Below are 23,498 nucleotides of genomic sequence, written 5' to 3'. Positions count from 1 at the left end.
CAATACTGATGATGACATCAGAAGCGCAATCATCCTTCATATAAGGTCACAGGCACAATTTTCAAATTTTATTGGAGGTTTTGGTTCTTTCAGATTTCAGATGAATCTGTTGATAATGTCTAAAAAGGTGAACAATATTTCTATTGGCTCCTTAATGTAGTTCATGCTAGCATGTGAATCTATATATTTCCTCCTTTGTAGTCATTTGTGAGACACAGAGAAGCCCATGCAGAGTTTGGTCTAGGCAGCACCTAACAGACAGTGAAGTTTCATCTGTCTGCAGTCAGGATGGCAACAAAAGGACATCTTTCTACCCCAGTGTTGTGGCTGCTTCTCCTCTCCATTCAGGTCTCCCTGGGTAAGTACATACTTTATTTCACATAAGGCAGTGAGATAGGAAAAGAGTGTAAATTCAGTATAAATACGTTGTTATTCCATCAACCTGTAAGGCAAAGTGTGAAGAGGGTGTTTAAGTACATTTCTGCCTTTGATTCCATCTCCTTGGTGATCCTAGAGAAAGAAGGGTAAGCCATTTGTAATAGTTTTGTATTTTACTCAGACATCAGTGACTGGCCATTCTTACAGGAATTCGAGTCCAAGTTTAGTAAACAGCCAAGCTGTAATGGAAACCAGCTGGGTATTCTTACTACTGTCTTGCCTCCCCTGTTGAGCTCTGTGTAGACAGAATGAATAACTCCACATCTTTGTTCAACACCAGTTAAAATTATGTTGCTGTGCGCTATGTGTCTAGTGGAGTTCGGCTGAGTATCATACTGTCCCCTCAGTTGTTGCTGTATATCTGAATCTTATCGCTATTTGCCTCTCTGCTCTTTAGAGCTATGTGTACACGTTGGAAGCTGATGATGAGAGTCAGATTTTGGAATCCTCATTTTTGTCTCTATACACATGGAGGTGGCACTGTGGCATTCTGGTGGTGGTTGCATCCCCATATGATGAGAACAAGACTTCATGGTTGATACTTCGATGTAGCATGGCCCTAGTCTTAAAGGTTCTCACCAGTTGTGTGGATGCAGTCACACTTCAAGTGGGCAGGAAGAGGAGGCACAGGCCTTTCTGTGCAAAGGATTGTGAAGGACAATCTTAAGCATTTGTATTTAGACATCTTTGTAGCAATGTTTGAGTGTCAACTGAGCAGTACCGTAGAAATGAGAGTGAGTTTTCTGCCAACTTCTTTTTAATAACAGGGAATAGTAATAGAGTGACTGACTGGCAGATGTAGAGAAGAGTAGCTTTACCTTGCCACCATCATCAGCACCTATGACCCCCACCTCTGTTCCACGCTACTGCAGCCGCCGGCTCTTCCCCAGGGAGGGTGCACCACACAGGCAGTACAGGAGGCACAGCCCTCCGGGAGTGAGCGGGCAACCTGCAACTGAGGCAGCATGTGTGTGCTGAATACCTCCACTTAGGGTCTGGGTACAGGGATTCATGGCTCATTCTCATCCCTGGCCTATGAGGGGAACCAGGTCTTCAGCAAGAGCAAGCCAAAATCTGATGCCTTCTTATCCAAGCGGAACCTCACTCTGTGACTAGTACTGCTGAATTCAATGAAGGCACTTGTGGGACATGCTAAGGAGTGTGAGGAATACAAAAGGGGTGCCTGTACGTATCATAAAAAATTCACATAAGATTGATTACAGCAAATTACAGTTTTGATCAGGGAATATTTAAATCTGTTGATTGGGTTATGCCTACCTTTGCCTCCAGCCTTGCATGCTGTCACATGTTGAAAACATCAGATGTTGGTTTATTTAAAAATTCAAGTGCAGAGATGTCAATCACTCAAGTGAGGAGCTGTTTGTTTTGCTCCTGCATATGGCTAATGGAAATAGGTTATCTGGTTCCTTTAATAATGTATTATGAATTTAACTTTTCTTAGAAATTATTTCTCTTTTAAATGTACATCTTTTTACGGTAAGAAAACTCTTTTTTGGACTATGTTCTTCAAATAAACTGTGGGTTGTTCTCCAGAACATCTTTCAGAAGAGTCTTTTAAGACTTATTGCAGAAAGATTATACTCCTTCTGAGGCAACGTGTTGCAAGTACAAAGGGATTTATTTTGTAGTTATCAGAGGCTTATGCTATGTATGTGAGAGACTTTCTTACTCAGGAAATTTGAGGAGACAGAGTGGGAAGTTTGCAGAAAAAATAGGGTTTGGAAGTTACTAGTTGTCATTCATTTGAATAATCTCCCTTAGACTTTTTGAGTTTCAGAATCTAAATGATAGGCAGGAAATTGTGAGGAAGTCCAGCAGTGTTAGCAAAGAGGTAAAACTTTTGCCTATGTGTAAGAGGTGATCATGTGTCAAATCTATATTGTCTGTGTCTGATGAAGCAGGGAAGAATCAGGCTGCAGAACACATGGAGGTGGAGGCAAACTTGCCTTTCAGTTGACTGCTGCTAGCAGTTTACTCTGGAATGAGAAACGAAACAATGGTTGGTTACTGAAGGAAGTGGCTGCATTAGCATCAGTTCTTGGGCTAAGACTGACATACTTACACGGAATAGATAGAGGAATTAGATTCATTTTCAAATGCAAAGAAAAATGATATAGTCTTGTTTCACAATCTCAAATGACAGCAAGCAGTATGATATGTAGGAACACCTTCCTCTTTTGAGGAAGAGAGGGAAGGCGATATTTTCCACACCAGATTGTTTTGAAAACTCTTACTGGAAAACCCAAGGCTCTTAGTGCAAATTCATTATCTTTTGTTGCTTATCAAATACCATCATTGATAGGAGGTGATCTCTGAGAGGTGTCTTTCTGGACTATTTGCAAGATGTGCACAGCTGCACTGTTTTCTGTTCACATCACTGCCCAGTGCTGGGTCATAATGAGTACTGCAGGTGTCTCTTGGTACCTGGTTCAGGTTCTGATACCCTTCTTGCTTCCAGTGCAGTCTTAACTAAGAATTGTTGTCTGTCTTAGCTAACTGTGTCACCTTTGGAGAGGTGACTCATGAGTCATGAGCTGTAGAGTTGGTATGAGGGTACAGCAAGGGCCAGCTGCTCCAGCTGCGATAACGCGGCTGGCTGGGCAGGGGCCTCACCAGCCAGGGTCAGCCCTGCCGTACCCAAGAGAGGCAAGCAGGGCAGACCTAGGGGTGGTAGTTGGGTTCAACTCTTGTTGCCAGCTTGCCTCAGATGATCAGGCAAGTTCATGGTGATGAGTCAGGTCCAAGGTCAAGCTGAGAAGTCAGTCTGTGGCTCAGAGAGCAGACTGACAGGGCCCATGGCCAGGCATGGCTGTGCCTGAATTGAACACAGGTGCACCTACAACATAGCTCAGGCAGGGACAGAAGGTCCAGGCCTGTGCTTAAATGGAGGCCTTGGCCCATGGGAAGAGTGTGTGGGTGGAGACCCCAGGTGGGGAAGGTCAAGGCCATTAAGGATTATTAGTGCACTCCGGGCAATGACAATTGGATCAAACCTGTCCTATAGATGTTTGCTTTAATTTTCCATTGTGTGTCAGGTTTTGAAGGAGTGCTAATTTGGGACCAAAGTTACTAGGCTTCTTACATGACTGTCCTGTAAACCTTCTCTAGTTATGTGGTCAATCTGAATGATCCTCCAAGCCCCAAAAGAAGTTGCCAGCCCTCTTCAGTTCCATAATGTGATTAAATCTTAATTCGTGCACCTATGAGAAAAAAAAAAAAAAGAACTAGTTACCTAGCTAACAGTGAGAGTGCTCATCCTTCCTCCTCCATCACGGTGTGGGTGTCCTCTCTATCACACTGGGAAGCACAAAAGCCTCAGCAGTCCAGCTGCTGTTGCATCTGCTTCAAAGGCTTTTGGGGTAAGCTGATGTTTTATACCTTCCAGCTTGGAAGTTTGGTCTATATTATTTCCATAAGTTAGCAGATTCTGCCAGACAAAGATGATGGCTGTAGGAGCCAGCAATCTGCAGGTGACAATGGCTGCATAATGGCCCTGTAGCTCTTTCTGGGCACCTGTCCCACCTACGTGGTGCTCTTGCTTTGACCTAATGGCGCTGCTCCCAGCGTACATCAGGCCTTAGCACAAGCTGTGTTAGCCAAAATCTGAGCAGGAGCTGAGTCAACAGTCACAGGTTGGGGAGAGAATCAGAAGGTTAAAAGTGAGAAAACTCATGGGTTGAGATAAAGACAGTTTAATAAGTAAAGCAAAAGCCACGCACGCAAGCAGAGCAAAACAAGGAATTCACTCACCACTTCGCATCGGCAGGCAGGTGTTCAGCCATCTCCAGGAAAGCAGGGCTCCATCATGCGTAACAGTTACTTGGGAAGATGAATGTCATAACTCCAGATGTCTCCCATTCCTCCTTCTTCCCCCAGTTTTTATTGCTGACTACAATGTCATATGGTCTGGAATATCCCTTTGGTCAGTTGGGGTCAGCTGTCCTGGCTGTGTCCCCTCCCAACTTCTTGTGCACCCCCAGCTTCCTCACTGGTGGGGTGGGGTGAGAAGCAGAAGAGGCTTACTCTGTGTAAGCACTGCTCAGTAATAAATAAAACATCCCTGTGTTATCAACACTGTTTTCATGACAAATCCAAAACAGCCCCACACTAGCTACTATGAAGAAATTTAACTCTATCCCAGCCAAAACCAGTACAGCACCAAAGACACATGCTTCTGTGACCTGTAGTCCAGCTCCAGTTGCTGGCACTTAGACCTCCATACACACACATGCACACTGAATAGAGTCACCTCACCCAGGAAAACAGTTAGAAATAGATTTTAATGAGAAGACACAATGGACAGTGTTGATTAGGTGCAGGGCATAGCCAGAGGAGCATACTGACGAGCAGCCTGCTTACCCACCACTGGCTGCTTTTCATAGAATCACAGAATGGTTGAGGTTGGAAGGGAGCTCTGGAGGTCATCTGGTCCAACCCACCTGCTTGAGCAGGGCCACCTAGAGCCGGTTGCCAGGACCATGTCTAGATGGCTTTTGAATATCTCCAAGGAAGCCAACTCCACAGCCTTCCTGAGTAGTGTTTTCCAGTGCTCAGTCATCCTCCTGGGAAAAAAGTGTTTCCAGATGTTCAGATGGAAAATCCTGTGTTTCAGTTTGTGCCCATTGCATCTGGTCCTTTTATCCAGTTACCCTTCTATTTTCCCACACTTACTCCTACCAAAACATCCTTGATCCCTCCCTTTCCCCACCTTTTAAGTCCTTTCCTAAACATCCCATAATAAGCCTTGTGCAATTCCAAGATGCTTTTCTTGCATTCCATAGAGCGTCCCATACTACCTAGGCAGTCTCTAAGGTGACAGGGAAAGCCCTCATGTTGATTCATCTGATGGGTTTCACACCTTGACAGTGAGGGCTGATTGCTCTGCTGGGAGAGCCCTAGAAGGGGTCAAGGCAGGGCCCTGATGATTATTGGGATTTCCTCACCTGCCATTGTTTCTCTGTTCTCCTTTGCACTTGGGGACAAGCCTTCTGTCAGCCTAACAAATGAATGCCATCCATATTGTTGTTTAATTACAATAGTGACTGTTTTTGATGGAATTTGACAGAAGGTTTGGGTTTTTTTCTGTTTCAATGTTTTCACAAACATCTACAGAAAATCATTGTCTGTTTCAATTCAGAATATTAACTCAACACGTTCTATGATTCTGTGATTCTGTGCATACTTTTTACTCAAGCAGATATGAATCTTTAAGTAAAGAATCTTTTTTATGAAAAGATGTTCCAAAACTCTTGCCTTAAAATTCCTGACTGGGAAAAAAAACCTTAATTCCTGAACAAGTCCACTTTTTTTCTTTATGTGTCGTTACATCTTCAGTCACATGCTTCAGTTTTTCCAATGTTTACTGTGTCTGTGTAAGACACAGACTCAGACCCATTCCCCTGTGTTTCTTGGATCCTAGCAGGCCTTTGTGTAGCTTGGCTTCCTCAGAACTGCTCCTGTGTTCCACCATCATCCCTGCATTTGAATGTAACAAAATTCTCCCTGTGTTTTCTAGCCTTTAAGTCCCTGTGCTAAGCTACTGTATAATATTTGGTGCATCTATAGTAGCCGTCCAACACTGTAAGGCAAGATACCAACATGTGCATCTTCCCTCTTCTGTCAGGCTCTTTATCAAGTACTCTGTGATGACTGTAATGTTATTTTGTGAGTCCACAGTTAAAAGGACTGGGAAATGTGTACCCATATCAAAGGAAAGAGGCAGACCTGGGAGAAGAGCAGGAAAAGAGGGTTCTTTGGGCATAAGCCTCACCCTCACCCCAAGAGATGGTGGGGCATGAGGAACAACGTGAAGATCTACCTGTCTGTCTTGCTTATGCTGCTGCATCTCCTGAGATAGCTTGCCACCCCTCATGAGTAATTATCTTCTCTTTGGGTACCCCTGACTAGGGCACCCCATGGCTAGGGCAAGAGAAGAGGGAAAGAAGAGTATTGGGACACTGAGTTGCAAGTAATAGTTTGTCTGAGAGGAGGAAGTTGAGGCAGACAAGGGAAGTTGCTTCTTCACATAGTACTGAACATGGGAATGAAGAAAGTGGTGCCCAGTGAACGTTTTCAGCTGGATATCATCATAGCAGAACAACAAAGAGAAAGGAGGAGTTTCTGTTGAAGTCTTTGTGAATCACACAGCAGGGACATTACTCAGCTTTTCCCACCCCTGATAGGTCAGAAGAAGAGAAAGTTCGCCTGTCATTAGAAATAACTTACATTTTAGCAGTGCTGTTAGCTCAAACTTGTAAATACAGACACAACTCCCTGCAAAAAAACTTGAAGTTGAACTATTTAGAAAGGTGAACTGAATAAGTCTGATTTAAGAGTAATAACAATCTCGTTAACCATCTGCAGTAGATAATCGTGATTAGGCACTGTCCTTTCCATAACCTTGCCCTGTCTCTGTGTGTGAAGGTGCTGATGAATTGAGGCTGGCAAATGGAACTAGACCCTGCTCTGGGAGAGTGGAAGTAAAACATCAGGAGCAGTGGGGAACTGTGTGTGATGGTGACTGGACCATAAAAGATGCTGAGGTTGTTTGTAAGCAGCTACGATGCGGATTTGCTCTTCAGGCCCTTAATCGAGCTCCTTTTGGAGAAGGATCTGGACCAACGTGGTTGTATGGACTTGATTGCCGTGGTGATGAATCCGCTCTCTGGAATTGCTCACATGCAGGATGGGGTGTTTTTACTTGCCCTCATTACTTTGATACTGGAGTGGTCTGCTCAGGTAAGAAGTCACCCAACCTTGTATAATAGAAAAATGCTACGAGGCTGAGGTCAAACTTTGTCCTAGCTGGAAAAAGCCAACTACTGCACAGAGGTAACACTTTCTCCATAGCCTCTGCTCAGCCAAAGCAAGTTGCACAAGCATGAAGTCTTCTGCTTACTAGAAGTGTATGTCTCCTTTGCCTGGGCACAGCAGTGACATAATGGAAGTAGACATAGTAAATGACATAGAAGAGTGTGCTGGTTTTGGCTGGGATAGAGTTAATTTTCTTCTTTCTCATTTGAATAATGAAGCCTCAAGGACAGACACTAGTAAATGGCTATTTATTTATTTGTTTGTTTGGGGATTGCTACTTCTCAAGCATTTGGAAAATGTTCAAAACTTCCCTCCTGTAGCTTCCCAAGGATTTAGTATTTTCACATACTAAGAAATAAGCATTCCCACACAGCATTTTCTGTCTTGGTGGTGGCATACGGAATTGTCACAATGTTTATTTAAAAGTGTCAGTGGTCGTCAGAGAAGTGACATGTGTGTTGCCCATGAAGGTATGGGAGTTATTAAATTAGGTCAGTACAACCAACCCTTGGTGCTGGATTTCTTGGATTTTTTTTCCAGGTTTCTCTAGGCTGCGTCTGACTGGAGGGGACACTGCCTGCTCAGGACATCTGAAAGTGCAGCAAGAAGAAACCTGGGCTACGGTCTGTTTTTCACACATTGATTTTAAAACTGCCTCTGTTATATGCAATGAGTTAGAATGTGGCCAGCCTGTGGATATCTTGAGAGGAACTCACTTTGGAGATAGACATGAACTGATCTGGCAAGAAGAGTTTCACTGTGTAGGGAATGAGACTCACCTTGCACAGTGTCACAGGATGCTGCACCATAATAAGACATGCTCTTATGATGCCACTGTTGTATGTTCAGGTGAGACTTTGGACTGATGGATGTAATTTACATATGTCCTATATGTTTTCTTCCTGTCAACCCACCGTTCAGAGCCTCTGCATATTTCTGTAGTCCTCAGGGTTCTTGGGTGCTTCCCTAATCATGCCCTGAGCCATCCAGGGAAGGCCAGGAAGTAATAAAGTGCAGCCCCACAATCTCTCATTCACTCGAGAGTGTGCATTTAACATGGGCTGTTCTAACCACTTCACTTCTGCACCAGGGATGCAGATCTCAAAAGGGCTGTAATTTCTTTTATGCTACTAGAGGTATGCACTCAATAGTGCTGAGAATTCCTTCCATGTCTTTCTCATATACATAAAAGGAGAGATGGCCAGAGCAGACAAGCAGCAACATGGAGAAATGAATTTATTTTCTGTGCTGCCAGTGTGTATGTTAATCTCCAGCACTTCAGTTAATTATAAAACTGGGAGAGGTACCATACCTCCAAAAGGTCAAAGGACGCACAAGTTACAAATTGAAGTTATCTAAAAAAGAAAAATGAAAAAGTTGTCAAGAGGCCTGGATGACTTTAGTTGTGACTGCCAGGTAACATTATTTAAGAACTCCATACAGTCATGGCTGCTGGGGGCTCTAAATACATCTAACTTACTGCCACCAACTACAAAAGTGATGATTAGACCTAGCAAACACAGGGCACAAATCAAAAGGGGTAAACTGAACATGGGGCAGAGCTGCTGTCAACACCCTGTCACAAAGCAAGCCTGGAAAGGACTGCAGTTCATGTCCATTTCCCAGTCAAAGGGCTGCAGTCTGTTTCAAGACTGCCTTGGACACTATCCCACTGGCCATGGCAATCTGGAGTGCTGGCTGGGCAGCTGTGACGGCCAAACAGCGCAGTTAAGGTATCAGTAACTGACAGGTCTTGGGTCCTTCCTCCATCTTGCTAGAGTCACAGCTCAGAGTGGAAATCCAGGTCTCATTAGGGGGAGTATGATGCAAGGACCAGGCAAGGGTAAGAAGTAACAGTGTGAGAAGACAGAGGGACTGCATGGGGCTGGCAGTAGGACACCATAGTCCTACCCATGCTGCACTTAAATTATTGTGAATATGCTGATGGGCATGGCCTGTTGTGTTCAGAGCCTTATGCTGTGGCATGGGTGAAAGTTGAGAATTGTATGCCGCAGCTGCTGCTTACCGGGTAATGTGAGATGACTAACTACTGGGAGAGAGAGTGCTACTGGTAGCTCCTGCTCTGAGTTTCTCACGTGCTCCAAATGCAAGGCAATGCTGGAACTGCCTCTGCAAGAAAAGATGTTGCAAGGCAGCAGCAACAACTATTATGGGGGAGGAGAGAGCAGAGAAAAGGAGGAGAGACTGAACTTAAAGAGTCAAAAGACTGTTAGTGACGTAGTGCAGGCTACAACATGGACAATAAAGACCTTTTTTTTTTTCAGAGCTGGCTTATGAGCATCCTGGTCTAACATGCTTCCCAGTAACCTGAGACACAGCAAGTGTTAGTTCCTTGCAGCTAGATCTCTCTTACAATTTTCAGTGCAATGACACAAAAAAAAATATAACTGCTAAGTTCCTTTATTCTTCCTGCAGGCTATGGTGGGTACAGGCTGGCAAACGGCAGCACCAGATGTTCAGGGAGAGTAGAGCTTCTTCATGGAGGCACGTGGGGAACCCTGTGTGACTACCTGTGGGATTTACCAGCTGCTGACGCCCTCTGCCAGCAGCTGGACTGTGGAATTGCCCTAATGATACCAGATGGACAGTCCTTCGGGAAAGGAAATGGATCTGTCTGGAATGGCACATTCAGCTGCAAGAAGAATGGCTCACGCCTGAGAGACTGCCTTGTGAGTGTGCGAGGTCATGATGAATGCCCTGCTGGAAAAGTTGCTCGTGTGGTATGTTCAGGTGAGCAGCGGAAAGGTCTAAGAGGAGAACTGAAAAACTCCTTTGAGGACTTCACCTGTATCACAAGGCTGTTCTTTGTGAAATGCTCCTAGTGTCAGGGAACAGCAAGAACAGGGCTGCTCCACAAGGTAGGATGAGCTGGGGGCAGCGAGTGAGGACAACACAGTCAGTGTGTCCTTACCCACCAAGGCACAATCCAAAGCATCTGCAGAGAGGACAGAGGAAGGTACAGATAACAAGGTCTACGCACAGTCCTAGACAAGGCAAAGTAATCAATCAGATGTAGGGTCCAACTGGAGAGTACAGTCAGGAGTAGCAGGAGACAAGACTGGAGGCAGTTACACCAGCTACATGGTTGAGGCAAGGACTGAAGGCCTGGTCCAGGTTTAAGTGAGGCCTTGGACCAGTAGCCCAAGGGTACATAGCTGGAGGCCCTAGGTGAGGTGGCTGGTCAGAACAATTAAGGTCTATTGGTTCACCCAGAGCTCTGAAACCTAGTGCCCTGGGTTTAAAAATGGCAAAGGGGACCAGATCCTGACTTCTAGTCGTTCTTCTTAGTAAAATAGGGTGGGCTGAAGTCTAGTTATGAGTATGGAAGTTCCTGTGGCCCAGTGGAGTAATTTTTACTACTGAATGCTAAGAAAAACTCATTCCCATTTCCCAGTCACTTTCAGGTCATGCCCATGAGCAGTTATGAACATGACATCTCGGTACTCACTTTCTCTTATATTCAGGGTGCCCAGGTGTCAGGTTGGTGAATGGCACCACATGCTCTGGCAGAGTGGAGGTCCGCCATGGAGACACGTGGGGAAGACTCTGCCGCTCCCACTGGAATTTGCAAGCTGCCAGCGTTCTCTGTCATCAGCTGAACTGTGGCTATGCAATGTCAATCCAGACAGGAGACCATTTCATGGATGGGGATGGGCCCATATGGAGAGATGTTTTTCACTGTGAAGGGACAGAGTCCTGCCTATGGGATTGTGCTCAAGTGACTTTGGGCAATCCAGCGTGTTCAGCCAGAGAAGCAGCCACTGTTATTTGCTCAGGTAAGTCAGGAGCGGCCTTTTATGGGTAGTGCGACTTCAGACCAAAGCAGCGTTGGTGATCTCACACTGCCAAGCAAGTCTGTTATGTCAGCCTGTCTTTAATGCCCTTTCCTTTCCTTTTGCCCATCCCTCCAACCTTGGTTTCAGCATAGAAACTTCATTTAGTAGAGGGATTCACATTGTTTAGATGTGCCTAACTCCTCACAGGATCTAGTGTTTGAGCTGGGGAAGCTTTTCTCGCTTCCCATTGCAGACCCCTGTGTGCATGAAAGCAAACAAAGCCTTAGCAGTGGCTGCCTCTTTAACCAGTGGTGAGAATTATTTTTTTACCAACATAGAAATTTGTCTTCCATCTCTCTTCTGCATGTTATTTCTACTGCAGTAGATGTTATTCAATACATTTTCCAACCCTCTTGAGCCCAGGTCTTGCTGAACCACTCAGACTCTCAGGTGGTGAGAGCCGCTGTGATGGGCGAGTTGAGATCTCACTCCATGGCATGTGGAGGAGAGTCCTGGATGATGACTGGAACATTAAGGATGCTCATGTGGTATGCAGACAGCTCCAGTGTGGAATTGCCGAGAAAGCCTATTACCTTCCAAGGTCTGAGCGAGGCATGGGTCCTGTTGGCTTAAGAAGTGTCCAGTGTGCTGGACATGAGACTCAGCTGATGCTCTGTAACACCTCCTGTTCTCAGACAGTGCCAACAGGAGTTGCTGAAGACATTGGTGTGTTTTGCTCAGGTGAGTTACTATGTGAAAGGTGCAGAATGCTTCCTAGGGTTGACTCTAGCCCACCTTGTGCTGTGGTCTCACCAGACCTATAGGCATGGGTCTGAGCTTGTGATACCCACCTGCTTGCATACTCTAAGGGACAAATGATAGTTGAGGAAGCAAGTGGAATTTACATAATGCTTTCTTCATCTGAATTTCTTCAAGAATTTCTCTCACAGAATCAAAAAGAAATAATACACATTCTGACTGTCACTTGGGAATTAAATAGGTTTTATTTTGTGACACTTCTATATTTATAGATACGTGCAGCCTTTCAAAGTAAATGAGAACTGTTTCTACTCTTGTCTTATTTTGTAACCCATCTGTAACAGAAACTGTCTCTGTCTAACTAAATGAGTTTAGATAGAAAACAGCTTCTCCAGCATTCTAAGATAAGGTGATCTCTGTATATAATTAGCATGACTAGACACTCCTCCTTGTTTGCAACATCTCACAGGAATTATTCAAACACTTACCTGATGCAGGAGTAGGCCTTTCCCTTTATGCGGTTTTAGCATCACAGGAGTTCTGCCCAAGAAACCATAACAGAAGGACTGGAATATAACAAGAAGGTGGTGCCTTAAAAGTGTTTTAAACATACAGCCATTATGCTGACCCTGTGCATTATCATTATATTGCATGTTGATGGTTGGGTTTTCTTCCTGCAGGTAGCAGACAGATCAGGCTGGTGAATGGAACAAACCGATGTGCTGGGAGAGTAGAGCTTTATCATGACGGCATCTGGGGCACCGTCTGTGATGATAACTGGGACCTATCAGATGCTAATGTTGTTTGCAAACAGCTGGGATGTGGACATGCCATCAAGGAATTTGTCTCTGCTCATTATGGTGAAGGCTCAGGACGTATCTGGCTGGATGATGTGAACTGCACTGGGGCTGAATCTGATCTCTGGGCATGTCCCTCTAGGGCATGGGGCCAGCACAACTGCCAACACAAAGAGGATGCAGGAGTCCTATGCTCAGGTGTGTTCAGAAAAGCCTTTTCTGAGCCTGTGAGTTGAAAGGGGAGGGTTACGTGAGGGGAAGCAGAGAGTAGTGGAGGCTTGCTTGGACAGCCTCTTGCTCTCTGGCTACAAGCATAGCTGGTCAGCATATCCCCTTGGTCCCACCAAGATTGAAAGGGTCTGCAGAAGTCCTAATTTTGCATTAACACACACACACAAAGAAGTGTGTGGTGGGGTGGTATATTTGGGGGGTAAATTGGAGGGTTTCCATAAAGATTTCCACAGCAAGGGGCTGTGGGTATTCCTTGTGCAGGAGGAGGTCATCAACTGCCATGTGCCCGTTACAGTCAGTTACAGCTGGCTCTGAGACCAATGGAAATAACACGCTGTGCACCAAAGAATCAATTAATCAGAAGAGCACATGGTAGCTCTGCTCATGCATATTTGAGACAGAGTGGCAGCTGCAAGGAGAGGAGAAATGAAGAAGCAGAAAAAGACACTGCTGGGGACATGGCTGGAGACACGGTTTCCATGCTAGAGAAGGTATCCCTCTGAGAGGGCTGTGGCCTACGGATAAGCCATACTGGAACAGACACACTGCTGAAGGGACTGCAGGCTGTGGAGGACCCACAATGGAGCAGGTACAAGCCATGAAGGGACTGGTCAGCCACATTGGACCAAGTACAAACCCTGAAAGGACTGCAGCCTTTGGAGACCCCATAATGGAGTAAATACAACCCCTGAAGGGACTGCAGCCTGGAGTAGAGGAAAATGAATAAGAAGCAAGGAGCAGCAGAAAGAAAACACAACCACCTGCACTGCCACCCTCACTGAAGGAATTGGGAGGGAAAACAAAGGAATTTAGGACTAACGGAGCGGATCAAAGGCTTTTTCCCTAAACGTTTGTTCAATTTTTAATGTTTTCTTTTATTTCCTCGTTACCCAAAGCAATAATTAAGATTATGTTAAGTGCAAAAAATAAAATTAAGTTACATTTCCCAAGTGGAAACAGTTTTGTCCATGATAGCAGACAGTAAATGTGGGAGAAGCTCTGGCAACACTAGTACCTGGCATGCCCTGGGACTGGAATAATTGTAGTGACTTCAAAGCTCCAGAGAAGCCTTGATTCTGATATTGGAAATTTGTCTTGTTGTGGTGTCATGTAAATGGCACATTCATTGTCGGGGGGGGTGGTGGGGCAGAGCAGGGAAGGGTACAACCTATGTGTAAACAGGTGGGAAATGGAGAGTGTCACAGACCCTGTTGGAGGGGAAGGTGATTGGGAAGAACTCCAGTGGCCTGGAGCCTGGATATTTTTTGTGCAAGAATATCAGCCCAGGACATGCAAAGGGGTTATGTTGCCTGTGAAACCCCAAGAGAGTGGTGTGTTGCTTTGCTGTGGGGTACACCAGAGCGTAGCATGTCCTCACAGCAGGGCTTCAGGAGGCAGCGGGACAGCTTAGCAGAGCTGAGGAATCTGGTTGATGGTCTCTGTCAGAGTAATGGTCTGCTAAAGTGTTGTTAACTAGTGCTCAGCACAAAAGAGAGGATTCTGGCCAGAAGTTAGCCACTAGTAGCACTGAAATGGCCAAATTGCAAGCTTCAGGGCTGCTCTTGGGAGCTCCTACAGCTTAGATTGACTGACCTGGAGGGGGACCCTGACACCTTGGGAGGGAAAACTAGGGGCTCATGATGGATTAAAAAATTAGTCCTTTCAGGCAGCCTGAGTTACAGTAATTAAGGAGCGCTACAGAAGAGGGTACGCTGCTCCCCAGACTGTGACCACTCAATGGGTCTTTACTCTGAGTGTAAATGAATGGAGAAATGTGGAGAAACTTACAGTCACTGCTCCAGGGAGAGGCCGCTACAGTGGCTATGGCATTGCTGGGACAGTTCAGGGCGTAAGCCACTTGTAAAGACTGTACTGCACAATGTAGGAGGGCTTTGGTATCAGTTTATGGAGAGATATGTTGAGTAGTGCCTAATCGTGCTGATCCTACAACCAAAATACCCCTTTGAAAGAACTGGGAAGAAGGGGATAATGAACTGCAGTTTCCTGGACTGCTGGAGTGTGGCAAAGGGAGAGGGACACTGAAAAGCATGTGGTAACTAATGTTAGGGCTTGAAATCTCCAATGGCTGGGCACAGTTACTAATGCTCCTCCGGTGCCACCTGGTGGGATGCCCTGTTGATCAAGGAGTGACCTACGTATACCATTCTGGAGTGAGGATCCCAGAAAAGGAGTGCAAGCTTAGCAGCGTGAATGAGGTTAATACCAAGGATCCAGCAGTATGGTCAACCTCAGGAAACACATGAAGAGAGAATGAGAATTCTGCACGTCCCCCTCCTACACACTGAGACTTAAGGATGTATCTGAAAGAAAAGGGAGACAATATGAGAGACTGGGAGGAAAAGCCCTTCACAGACCTAGCATTGTGAGCACAGGAGAGAGGTGAGAGCTTATTTAAACCATTCCCTTCTGCTACCCCTGCTTCTGGACCATGTACTGCTCTGACAACTGATTTGAACTTACTGTGTCAGGGGGTTCTCCCCTGGCCTGGCAGTGGATGAAGTTAACCAAAGTCATTAGACTGTCCAGATAAGGCAGCCAGGCACCCTTGCCTCAACAATGGTGTGCGCTAGTTGCTACCTAACGATAGCGGAACTCAGTGTACCTTATTGTCCTCTCTCTGTAGCAGTGATAAACAAATAGTTCTTGGAGTGACTGGAGGAGAAACGTGCCCAGCTCTCGAGGAAGGGAACCAAAACTTGAATAGATGCGTTTGGTACACCTTACTTGCTGCCACTGGCCCTACTGCCCCGTCATCCTTGACACTGACTTTCTTGACCACTGGAGGTGGATGGATGGGACAGAAAGGCTTTGGGTTTTTTGGAATAGGCAGCATGGCTTGCATAGGTGAGAACCAGCTATGGGACTCCCCAGGACTCTCTAATCACCCAAACATTGCTGAATTTGCTTAAATAGACCCAGGTGTCAGTCCCTTGGCAATCCACATAATTTGCTGAAAGTGGTATCAAACTGACCAATGGACCACCGATAAAATCCCCCAAATAATTGTTTCCCTGGAAGAACAAGGGGTGGTCTTAAACACATGGTCACCTCACAACAGTTCTGTTTGACCGGTATGGAGGTCTGCTGGAGAATGATGGTTTACAGTAGACTTCAGAGCTCTGAATGAAGTCACACCCCTGTTAGCTGTTACAGTTCCAGACACATTGCAGCTCTTGTATGAGCTAGAAGCTAAAGAATATACCTGGTATGCTATAACTGATACTGCAAAGGCTTTTTTTTTTTTTTTCCAACCCCACTGGTCAAAGAAGCAAGACCTCAGTTTGCCTTCACCTGGCATGGTGTGCAGTACATCTGGAACCAGCTGTCCCAAGGGTGGAAACACAGCCCTTGCTATCTGCCATGGCATCATCCACCAAAATTTAAAGCAACGGAATTCCAAAGAACTTTCCTCTACCTTGATGATGTATTGATTGGAGGAACAACTCCAGAAGTACTAAGTAAAGGGCTATAGGTAATCATTACCTTTCTCAGTGCTGGATTTGCCATTAAGCACTCCAAAGTAAAAAGGCCCCCTCAAGATATACAGGTTTTAGGCATGCAAAATGGATGCAGGTATGTGACAGCTGATCAAATTGCTTGGATAAGCACCATGGACCTCCACACAATAAACAAGAACCTGGGCTTTCTTGGGCATTACTGGATTTTGACGTATGCACATCCCTGGTGACAGCCAATTGACCAAACCCACATATCATGTGACCTGAAATAAGCCTCAATTTGAGTGGGAAGAGGAACACCGGCAAGCTTTGGAGCTGATCAGCAGGAGATAGTCCATGCCGTGGCATTGGGACCAATATGGGTAGGTAGCAATGTAAAAAACTTGTTATACACACATGCAGGAAAGAAAAGCATCATATGGAGTTTGTGGTACTGAGCATCTCAGGAGATGAGAGACACTGTTGGCACTCTGGTGTCAGAGCCACAAAGGAGCAGAAAATAACTACTCCCCTGTAGAGCAGTAAGTTATAGCTGCATATGCAGAGGGAGTATGAGTGCCACTGAAGTGAGTGCAGAGTAGTCACTGTGGTTATGCCCTAGACTAGCTGTCCTGAATTTTAGGTTCAAGGATTCAAAACCACTGAGGGAAGAACAACCACAACTACACGGCAAAAAAATGGCTACTGGTCCTTTGCCAATCTGCACATACTGGTTCAAGCTCCAGACCAGGATTAGTTGCATTTACTAAGTCAATGGCCAGCAATCAATAGTATGAGGATGACCAAATGCCTTTGGCTGTCAAAGCCCTAGCATATGATGAATTAAGTACTGAAAATAAACAACAGAGTTTGTTTACTGATGGATCCTGTAAAAAGCACAGCAGGAAACAGGAGGTGGAAATCCTTGGAACCCCTCTACAGGAGAAGCTGCCATCTGGAAGGAGACTTGAAGAAGTTTGAAAGGCCTTGAAAATAGCTTTGGAACATACTCAGGAGCATCAACAGACCCATGTGTACAGATTCCTGGATGGTGAATAATGTGGCAGGGAAATGGCTTGAAGAATGAAATTGTGGTAACTGGCAGCAGTGAGGAAAACCATTTTGAGCTGAAGAAGTATGGAAAGTAATACAACAGCTGCTTGAAGAAAGACCTGCTTAGTATGCCATGCTAATAATGCACATATCCCAAATTCAAAGGCAACTCAGGAAGAGAAACACAGCAACCAAGCTGACCAGCTGGCTCAACCTGACAGTAGGGATTTGGGATGGGAGCTTAAAGATAAACTATTTTTTAGATAGTGAGCCTAGGAAACTGCTGAGAACGCTGTGAGGGATCTAGCACAGAGAAGGCTGCTTAGGCTTTTCTCGGGAAGACATAATGCAGGCATTTAGGCAGTGTGATGTCTGTGGAATAACACAACATAGAGCGTGAATGATGAAACAGTATGCACAGTGAGAGAAATGAATGTTTGGAGATGCCTGGCAAGTGGATTATATAGACCAACACCTTCCTCCCCAGCAACACTGGCAGATGCTATGTTCTCATAGTGGTAGAGCATCACTAAGGTGGCTAGAAGCTTTCCCCACTCAGACAGCAAACGCAGGTAGCACCCTAGAAGGTGTAAACAAAGATATCTGTTGGCACCATGGAATGACACTTAGGCAGGAACCAGACAACGTAAGTCATTACAAAAATACAACCATTCAAGAATGAGTAGAGTGGGTACATCGCCAGGCAGCTGGAAAAGTAGAGTTGTGCAATGGTTTACTTAAACCCATGCAGCCCAAAAGAAAACCTGAGCTCATCTGGGTGATAAAGTACCAGCCAGGCCTGAGGATGCTTGGATTGAGAAGTCTGCAACAGTTGAAATCCCTAAGAAAGTGGTCTCTATTGTTTGAAGAGCAGGGTTTACTTACTGGTTGGTCTTTGGAAAAAGAACAATTAAATGTATGCCTTTACATAAAGTAAATAGAAGAGAGTAGTCTTACTTCACTTCATAAACTATGTTCTTGTTCATGTGTTTTGAAGGGACAAGGTCTGAGTCTTGTAATTAATATATGTTGAGATTGGTATGATGTTAACTCCTATAGTGTGGTTCCCAGAATGAGAGATAGTGTTTTATTGACCATATGTGCACATTGTTACAATGTCAATACCTATTGTCTGGGACTAAGGGTAGAGTTTATAAAGTATGTATTTTATGACTATGATGATGGTAAAATAGAGTTTATAATGGGTGTATGTTCAAACACTTCTTAAAGAGGTGTTTCACAGAGGTGAGGGGTGAAATGTATTGGCTACAACTGGCAGTCATCAGAGGCTGCAGGGGTGCCCTGTGCTTCTGCAGGAGAGCCATTCCAGCTGGCTCTGAAATTATCGTAAACAAGTCATTGCACACCAAAACTTCAACAAATCAAAGGAGCACATGGTACCTACACTTCAACATACCAAAGAAATATGCCTGTAACTGGAGGGGGTGGCCATCACTGTTGTTTGTTGATGTAGATGCTGAACCAGAGAGGATCACTGTATGATTTTTGGTTTTAAGTGTTTGTCACTTTTAGGGTGGTTTCCTCTGGCACTTTCTCATTCAGAGTGATGAACAGGATTGTTAGCAGATTCTGGATTTCGCTCATCACAGCCAAGTTCCTAGCAGAATCAGGCCCCTCTAATTCTACTTTTATGTCTTTACTTCTAGAGTTCCTGTCTCTGAGGCTGGTGGATGGCAATGGCTGTACTGGGCGGCTAGAAGTTTTCTACAATGGGACATGGGGGAGCATTTGCTCCAATCGTATGTCTCAGCTCACTGCAATAACTGTATGCAAACACCTGAACTGCGGAGACAGTGGGGAAATCGCAGAAGACTTCAAATATGGTAGAGGTTTGGGGCCCATGTGGCTGGACCACATTGAGTGTACTGAGCAACATACCTCTCTCTGGCAATGTCAGTCAGACCCCTGGAATCCTCAGTCGTGTGATAACCGAGCAGAAGAGACCCATATTTCTTGCACTGGTAATTAGAAATGCATCTCTACAGGACTGCCCAGACATATACATAAACGTATGCATGCGTATATGGACTTTGTAGTAATTACCTCATGTTCGTTTGTTACCTGGTATATATTATTTCTAGTTTCATGCAAACAGCACAAACATTTTTCTTTGTCTATAACCCTGATGTAAATGAGTGAATTAAAATTACATGAGTGTCACCAAGTGCAGTTACCCAGTGGAAATCCCAAGGAAGTCCCTGATAGGATGCTGCTATTTCATATTTTTAAAGCAAAAATCTATGCTACACAGTCAGTCTGTGAGAACTGAGTTAGGATCAGGCTTCTCAAGAAGTCTAGAGGCATGTATGTTTCTACATGTATGGAGGCATATCAGCACATATGTACTGTGTGTGCACGTAGCCATGGACAAGTGTATGAATTAGTTCAGTTCTGAAGGTCCATTTCTAATGCCTGCTCTTATGACAGTATTTCATACCTGTGGGTTCCCACTATAATATAAATGAATTCTAGATGACATTCAGATCTCCTGAAAGGCATTGCAGCTGCCTCACACGAGAAGAAAGAAAGCACAATCATCAGGAAGTTTTTTTAATTCACAGCAATAGCCAAACAGTGATCCACCAAGTACTAAATAGGCCATATATATATTATAGGGAAAAATTAACTTGATGATTGATTTTCAGGCATTTCATACTCCCTGACTCTTTTCAGAGAATAATAAAATTATTTACCTCAGTATTTAAATTCTGCAGGAAGAAAACAGGCAATGTCTCCAGCCCCATTTACTGAGTGTCCAAACTCTACAAGTTGTTCAGGTACCTCTATCTCTTTGTTTCTCTTTATTGGTCCCTAAAGACCTTCCTGCTGTTTCAGCAATACAGAAGGTTTCTGTGTTTTGCAGACAGGGAGAAGTTACGAGTCATAGGAGGAGAGGACGGATGCTCAGGCAGAGTGGAGATTTGGCACCAAGGTTCTTGGGGAACAGTCTGTGATGATTCCTGGGACGTGGCAGATGCTAATGTTGTATGCAGGCAGCTGGGTTGTGGATCTGCTGTGTCTGCTCTGAGTGAAGCTGCCTTTGGGGAAGGGACTGGTCCCATCTGGTTGGAGAAGGTGCACTGTAAAGGAACAGAGCTGTCTCTTTGGGACTGTCCTGCCAAGCCCATGTTCGGCAAAAACTGTGATCATAAGGAAGATGCTGCTGTGAATTGCTCCGGTTAGTGACTGGTCCTTTGGTTCATTACACAGATCTGGGAAGGAGGTGGATAGAGGAACATTATGTCAGCTGTACATCCCAGTGACTAGCCCCTTCGTAATTTTGACAGCAGGAACCTCACAAATTATGTGAAGATATTCTCCCTATTTTTCACACTTGCCTCTTCCTTAACCTGGACTCGCCTTCCTTTTGCAGGTATGACAGAAACAACAGCATCACCCACTAGAGCAGGTAAAACATTACTTCTTCCCCCTTTCTCTCTCCCATCAAATGAGGATTTAATGTCCCTGATACTGCATAGCAGGTAAATCACCAGTACATTCCAGCTCACCAGAAAGCATCTCCTGCAGCCTTTTGTAAAGGAGAGCCGAGTGGCGCTATCCTAGCTGCTGAATTCTAGCTGCTTAAGCATGACCCACAGCTGGGCAGCAGATGACCTGCCTTACCCTGCTAGCATGGGCACAGCAGGAGGCTACAGAGGAGCAGCCCTTTGGGTCCCCTGGTTCTCTACATGTTGCTTCTTCATTTCCATTCAGATCTTCCCCGCCGCCCTGCCACAGAGAGTAGGAGAATTTCAACGCCTGTCATCTTCTGCATTATTCTGGGGGCCCTTCTCTGCCTGGTCCTTGCCATTTTTGCCAGACAGATCCGAAGTGCCAGGGCACAGCAGAGAGGTAGGTCCCTCAGAACTGGTAGGAAATGCCTCCTTGACATGGCTGGTGAGTGTTTAGTTGGCTGGCCGGCTGGGGGGATGGGTGACTGAGATGAATGGCATCTGCTGCCACACTGAGATTTTCACTTACCATCTGGCAATAAGACACCCCAGCAGTTCTTATTCTCAGTCAGTACTCTCTCGGTGACTTTCTGGGTACCAACCAGGCCATGTAGACCCCTTTAGGTCACTTCTCCTTTTCATGACCCCAGCCTGAGTATGAGCAGAGACTGTGTGAGTGATTGTTGCCTTTTACTTTCAGGCTCCAGACTGTCCTATGACCCCTTCTCTGAGGCTGTCTATGAAGAGATCGACTATAACGTGATGAGAGAAAAGCAGGGCATGACTGGCCTCTCAGGTCTGTGTGTCTTGATCTTGTCAAGAGGAAATTCCTCTTGGTGGCCCAGATCCCAGTTTGATACTTTGCAGCTCCCAAATCTACTGGGAATTGGAAAATTCCTAGATTTGAGGAGAGGGATTTCCTGTCCACTCGACTCTGCCAGTTTCTCTCCTAGGGACAATTCATTTTGTGCTGTCCTCACTGCAGCCATAGAGCATAGATCAGTACAGGTCAAACAAACAAACAAAAAACCCCACAAAAAACACAAGCAAAAAAAAAAAAGGCTTTTGCTGTAATTATTTAAAGCAGGAACAAATAAAGGAATAATTTGTATCTCCCTCCCAGCAGCTATGTGTCTCTGTAGGCTTCCTCCTGTCGATTGCTTTTCTCCCTTGAGCCATGAGAGGTGTTACGGAGCCCCTGAGGGATTTTTGGCTGTTCCACCGTAAGCCCTTTACCTTGCAGGAGTAATACTGACTGCCCAAGAATCTGTTGGACTCAGATGGTATTACTGTAGCATACTCTTTTCCTCATGATGCAGTCTTAGCAGCTAAGGAGAGTTTAATCTGATATCACGCTCTTTTTCATTTACCTAGATTCTTATTCAGAGAGTTCAAAACCAAAGGCACAGTTTTACAGTGGGGACAGTGATGAAGAAAATGATCCTGGAGCAACTCAAGGTAATGGAAGACAGGGATCCTACAAAGAAAGAGACCCCAAATCAGGGTAACTTTTAAGTTCCAGAGCATTTTTGGTGATTAAACCTTTTTTCTTGCTGCACTTCATGTCTACTAGTGATGTTTTGATGTGAACCAAAAATTTCTGTTTAACTCTTGTGGTAGAAGAATGTCATACAATCTCGTATACAAGTGCTAGTCTTCCCTTCTATATGAGAAGTTGAAAATAAAAGTATTGCACTCTTCACAGGATCCAGTCACATGAATCCAACAATTTGACAACTGCTTCTCGCAGAAATCACAACTGTAACAGCTTGTAAGCTGTTGCTTCATTTCTGAGATAAATGGAGAGAATTAAGACAGAGGAAAAACACGCTCCAAATAGGAACATTGGCATACAATTGGAGTTGATTAGAGAATTTTAATCAGAGTGATCTGAAGAAAATGCAGTTTGCCATATATGGGTTTTTTTTAAATTTGAAAAAGCTGAGGGAGAGCAAGTGTTTGGAGAACTGCATTTTCCTAGAGCTGATCAAAAAGCTCTCTCAGCTATAGCCTGGTCTCTGAGAGATCAACCGCCAAAGGCACAAGCAGTTCTGGACCTCAGCTGCCCATATCCCAGACTCTCTGCTGTGCTATGTCTTTAATTTTATTTTCTATGTTTTTTCTTATATTAAGTTTTTTTATTATTTAAAATTAAACTAAAAGCTTTTCTTTTCCTTACTTGCTTTGAAATGCTTGTCAAGAAGATAATTATTCCAAATAAGATCTCTTTTTCTTCTTTAGATTGAATATTGAGTACTAGGTAAAAAGTGAAATAGGAGTGCTTTGATAGACTTTTAATTTTATATGTATATTATTTGTAAGTCCACGTGTGTATGGATATACCATAAAACAGTGAAAACTAATATTCTCTGAGGGATGGATTCCAGTTAAGTACAGACCACAGAGCAAGCTGCCAAGTTCAACAAGGCCAAGGGCAAGGTCCTGCACCTGGCTCAGGGCAGTCACCAGGATCTGTATAGACTGGGGGATGAATGGATTGAGAGCAGCCCTGCGGAGAAGGACTTGGGGATACTGGTGGGTGAAAATTGGATATGAGCTGGCGATGTGCACTCGCAGCCCAGAAAGCCAGTTGTATCCTGGGCTGCATAAAAAGCAGCGTGGCCAGCAGGTCAAGGGAGGCGATTCTGCCCCTCTGCT

At 44.8% G+C, this 23,498-nt stretch overlaps 1 protein-coding gene across 1 annotated transcript in view; it reads left to right on the top strand.

The window, feature by feature from the left end:
* Positions 1-206: 206 nt before the first annotated feature.
* The window catches only part of LOC104321746 (antigen WC1.1), a 30,196-nt gene continuing 6,904 nt past the window's right edge, over positions 207-23,498 (top strand). The window contains exons 1-14 of the mRNA XM_069786075.1: positions 207-358; positions 6,883-7,197; positions 7,813-8,121; positions 9,709-10,023; positions 10,758-11,069; positions 11,493-11,810; positions 12,509-12,823; positions 19,035-19,349; positions 20,103-20,165; positions 20,252-20,566; positions 20,762-20,797; positions 21,103-21,240; positions 21,541-21,636; positions 22,215-22,298. Coding sequence (XP_069642176.1) covers positions 289-358; positions 6,883-7,197; positions 7,813-8,121; positions 9,709-10,023; positions 10,758-11,069; positions 11,493-11,810; positions 12,509-12,823; positions 19,035-19,349; positions 20,103-20,165; positions 20,252-20,566; positions 20,762-20,797; positions 21,103-21,240; positions 21,541-21,636; positions 22,215-22,298 — 3,001 coding nt within the window. The 5' untranslated portion in view covers positions 207-288. The remainder of the gene's footprint in view (positions 359-6,882; positions 7,198-7,812; positions 8,122-9,708; positions 10,024-10,757; positions 11,070-11,492; positions 11,811-12,508; positions 12,824-19,034; positions 19,350-20,102; positions 20,166-20,251; positions 20,567-20,761; positions 20,798-21,102; positions 21,241-21,540; positions 21,637-22,214; positions 22,299-23,498) is intronic.

This window comes from Haliaeetus albicilla, chromosome 6 (assembly GCF_947461875.1).
Source record: "Haliaeetus albicilla chromosome 6, bHalAlb1.1, whole genome shotgun sequence".
Lineage (NCBI taxonomy): Eukaryota > Metazoa > Chordata > Aves > Accipitriformes > Accipitridae > Haliaeetus > Haliaeetus albicilla.
The sequence above is the reverse complement of the archived record's forward strand: the minus strand, read 5'-3'. Positions and strand labels throughout refer to the sequence as shown.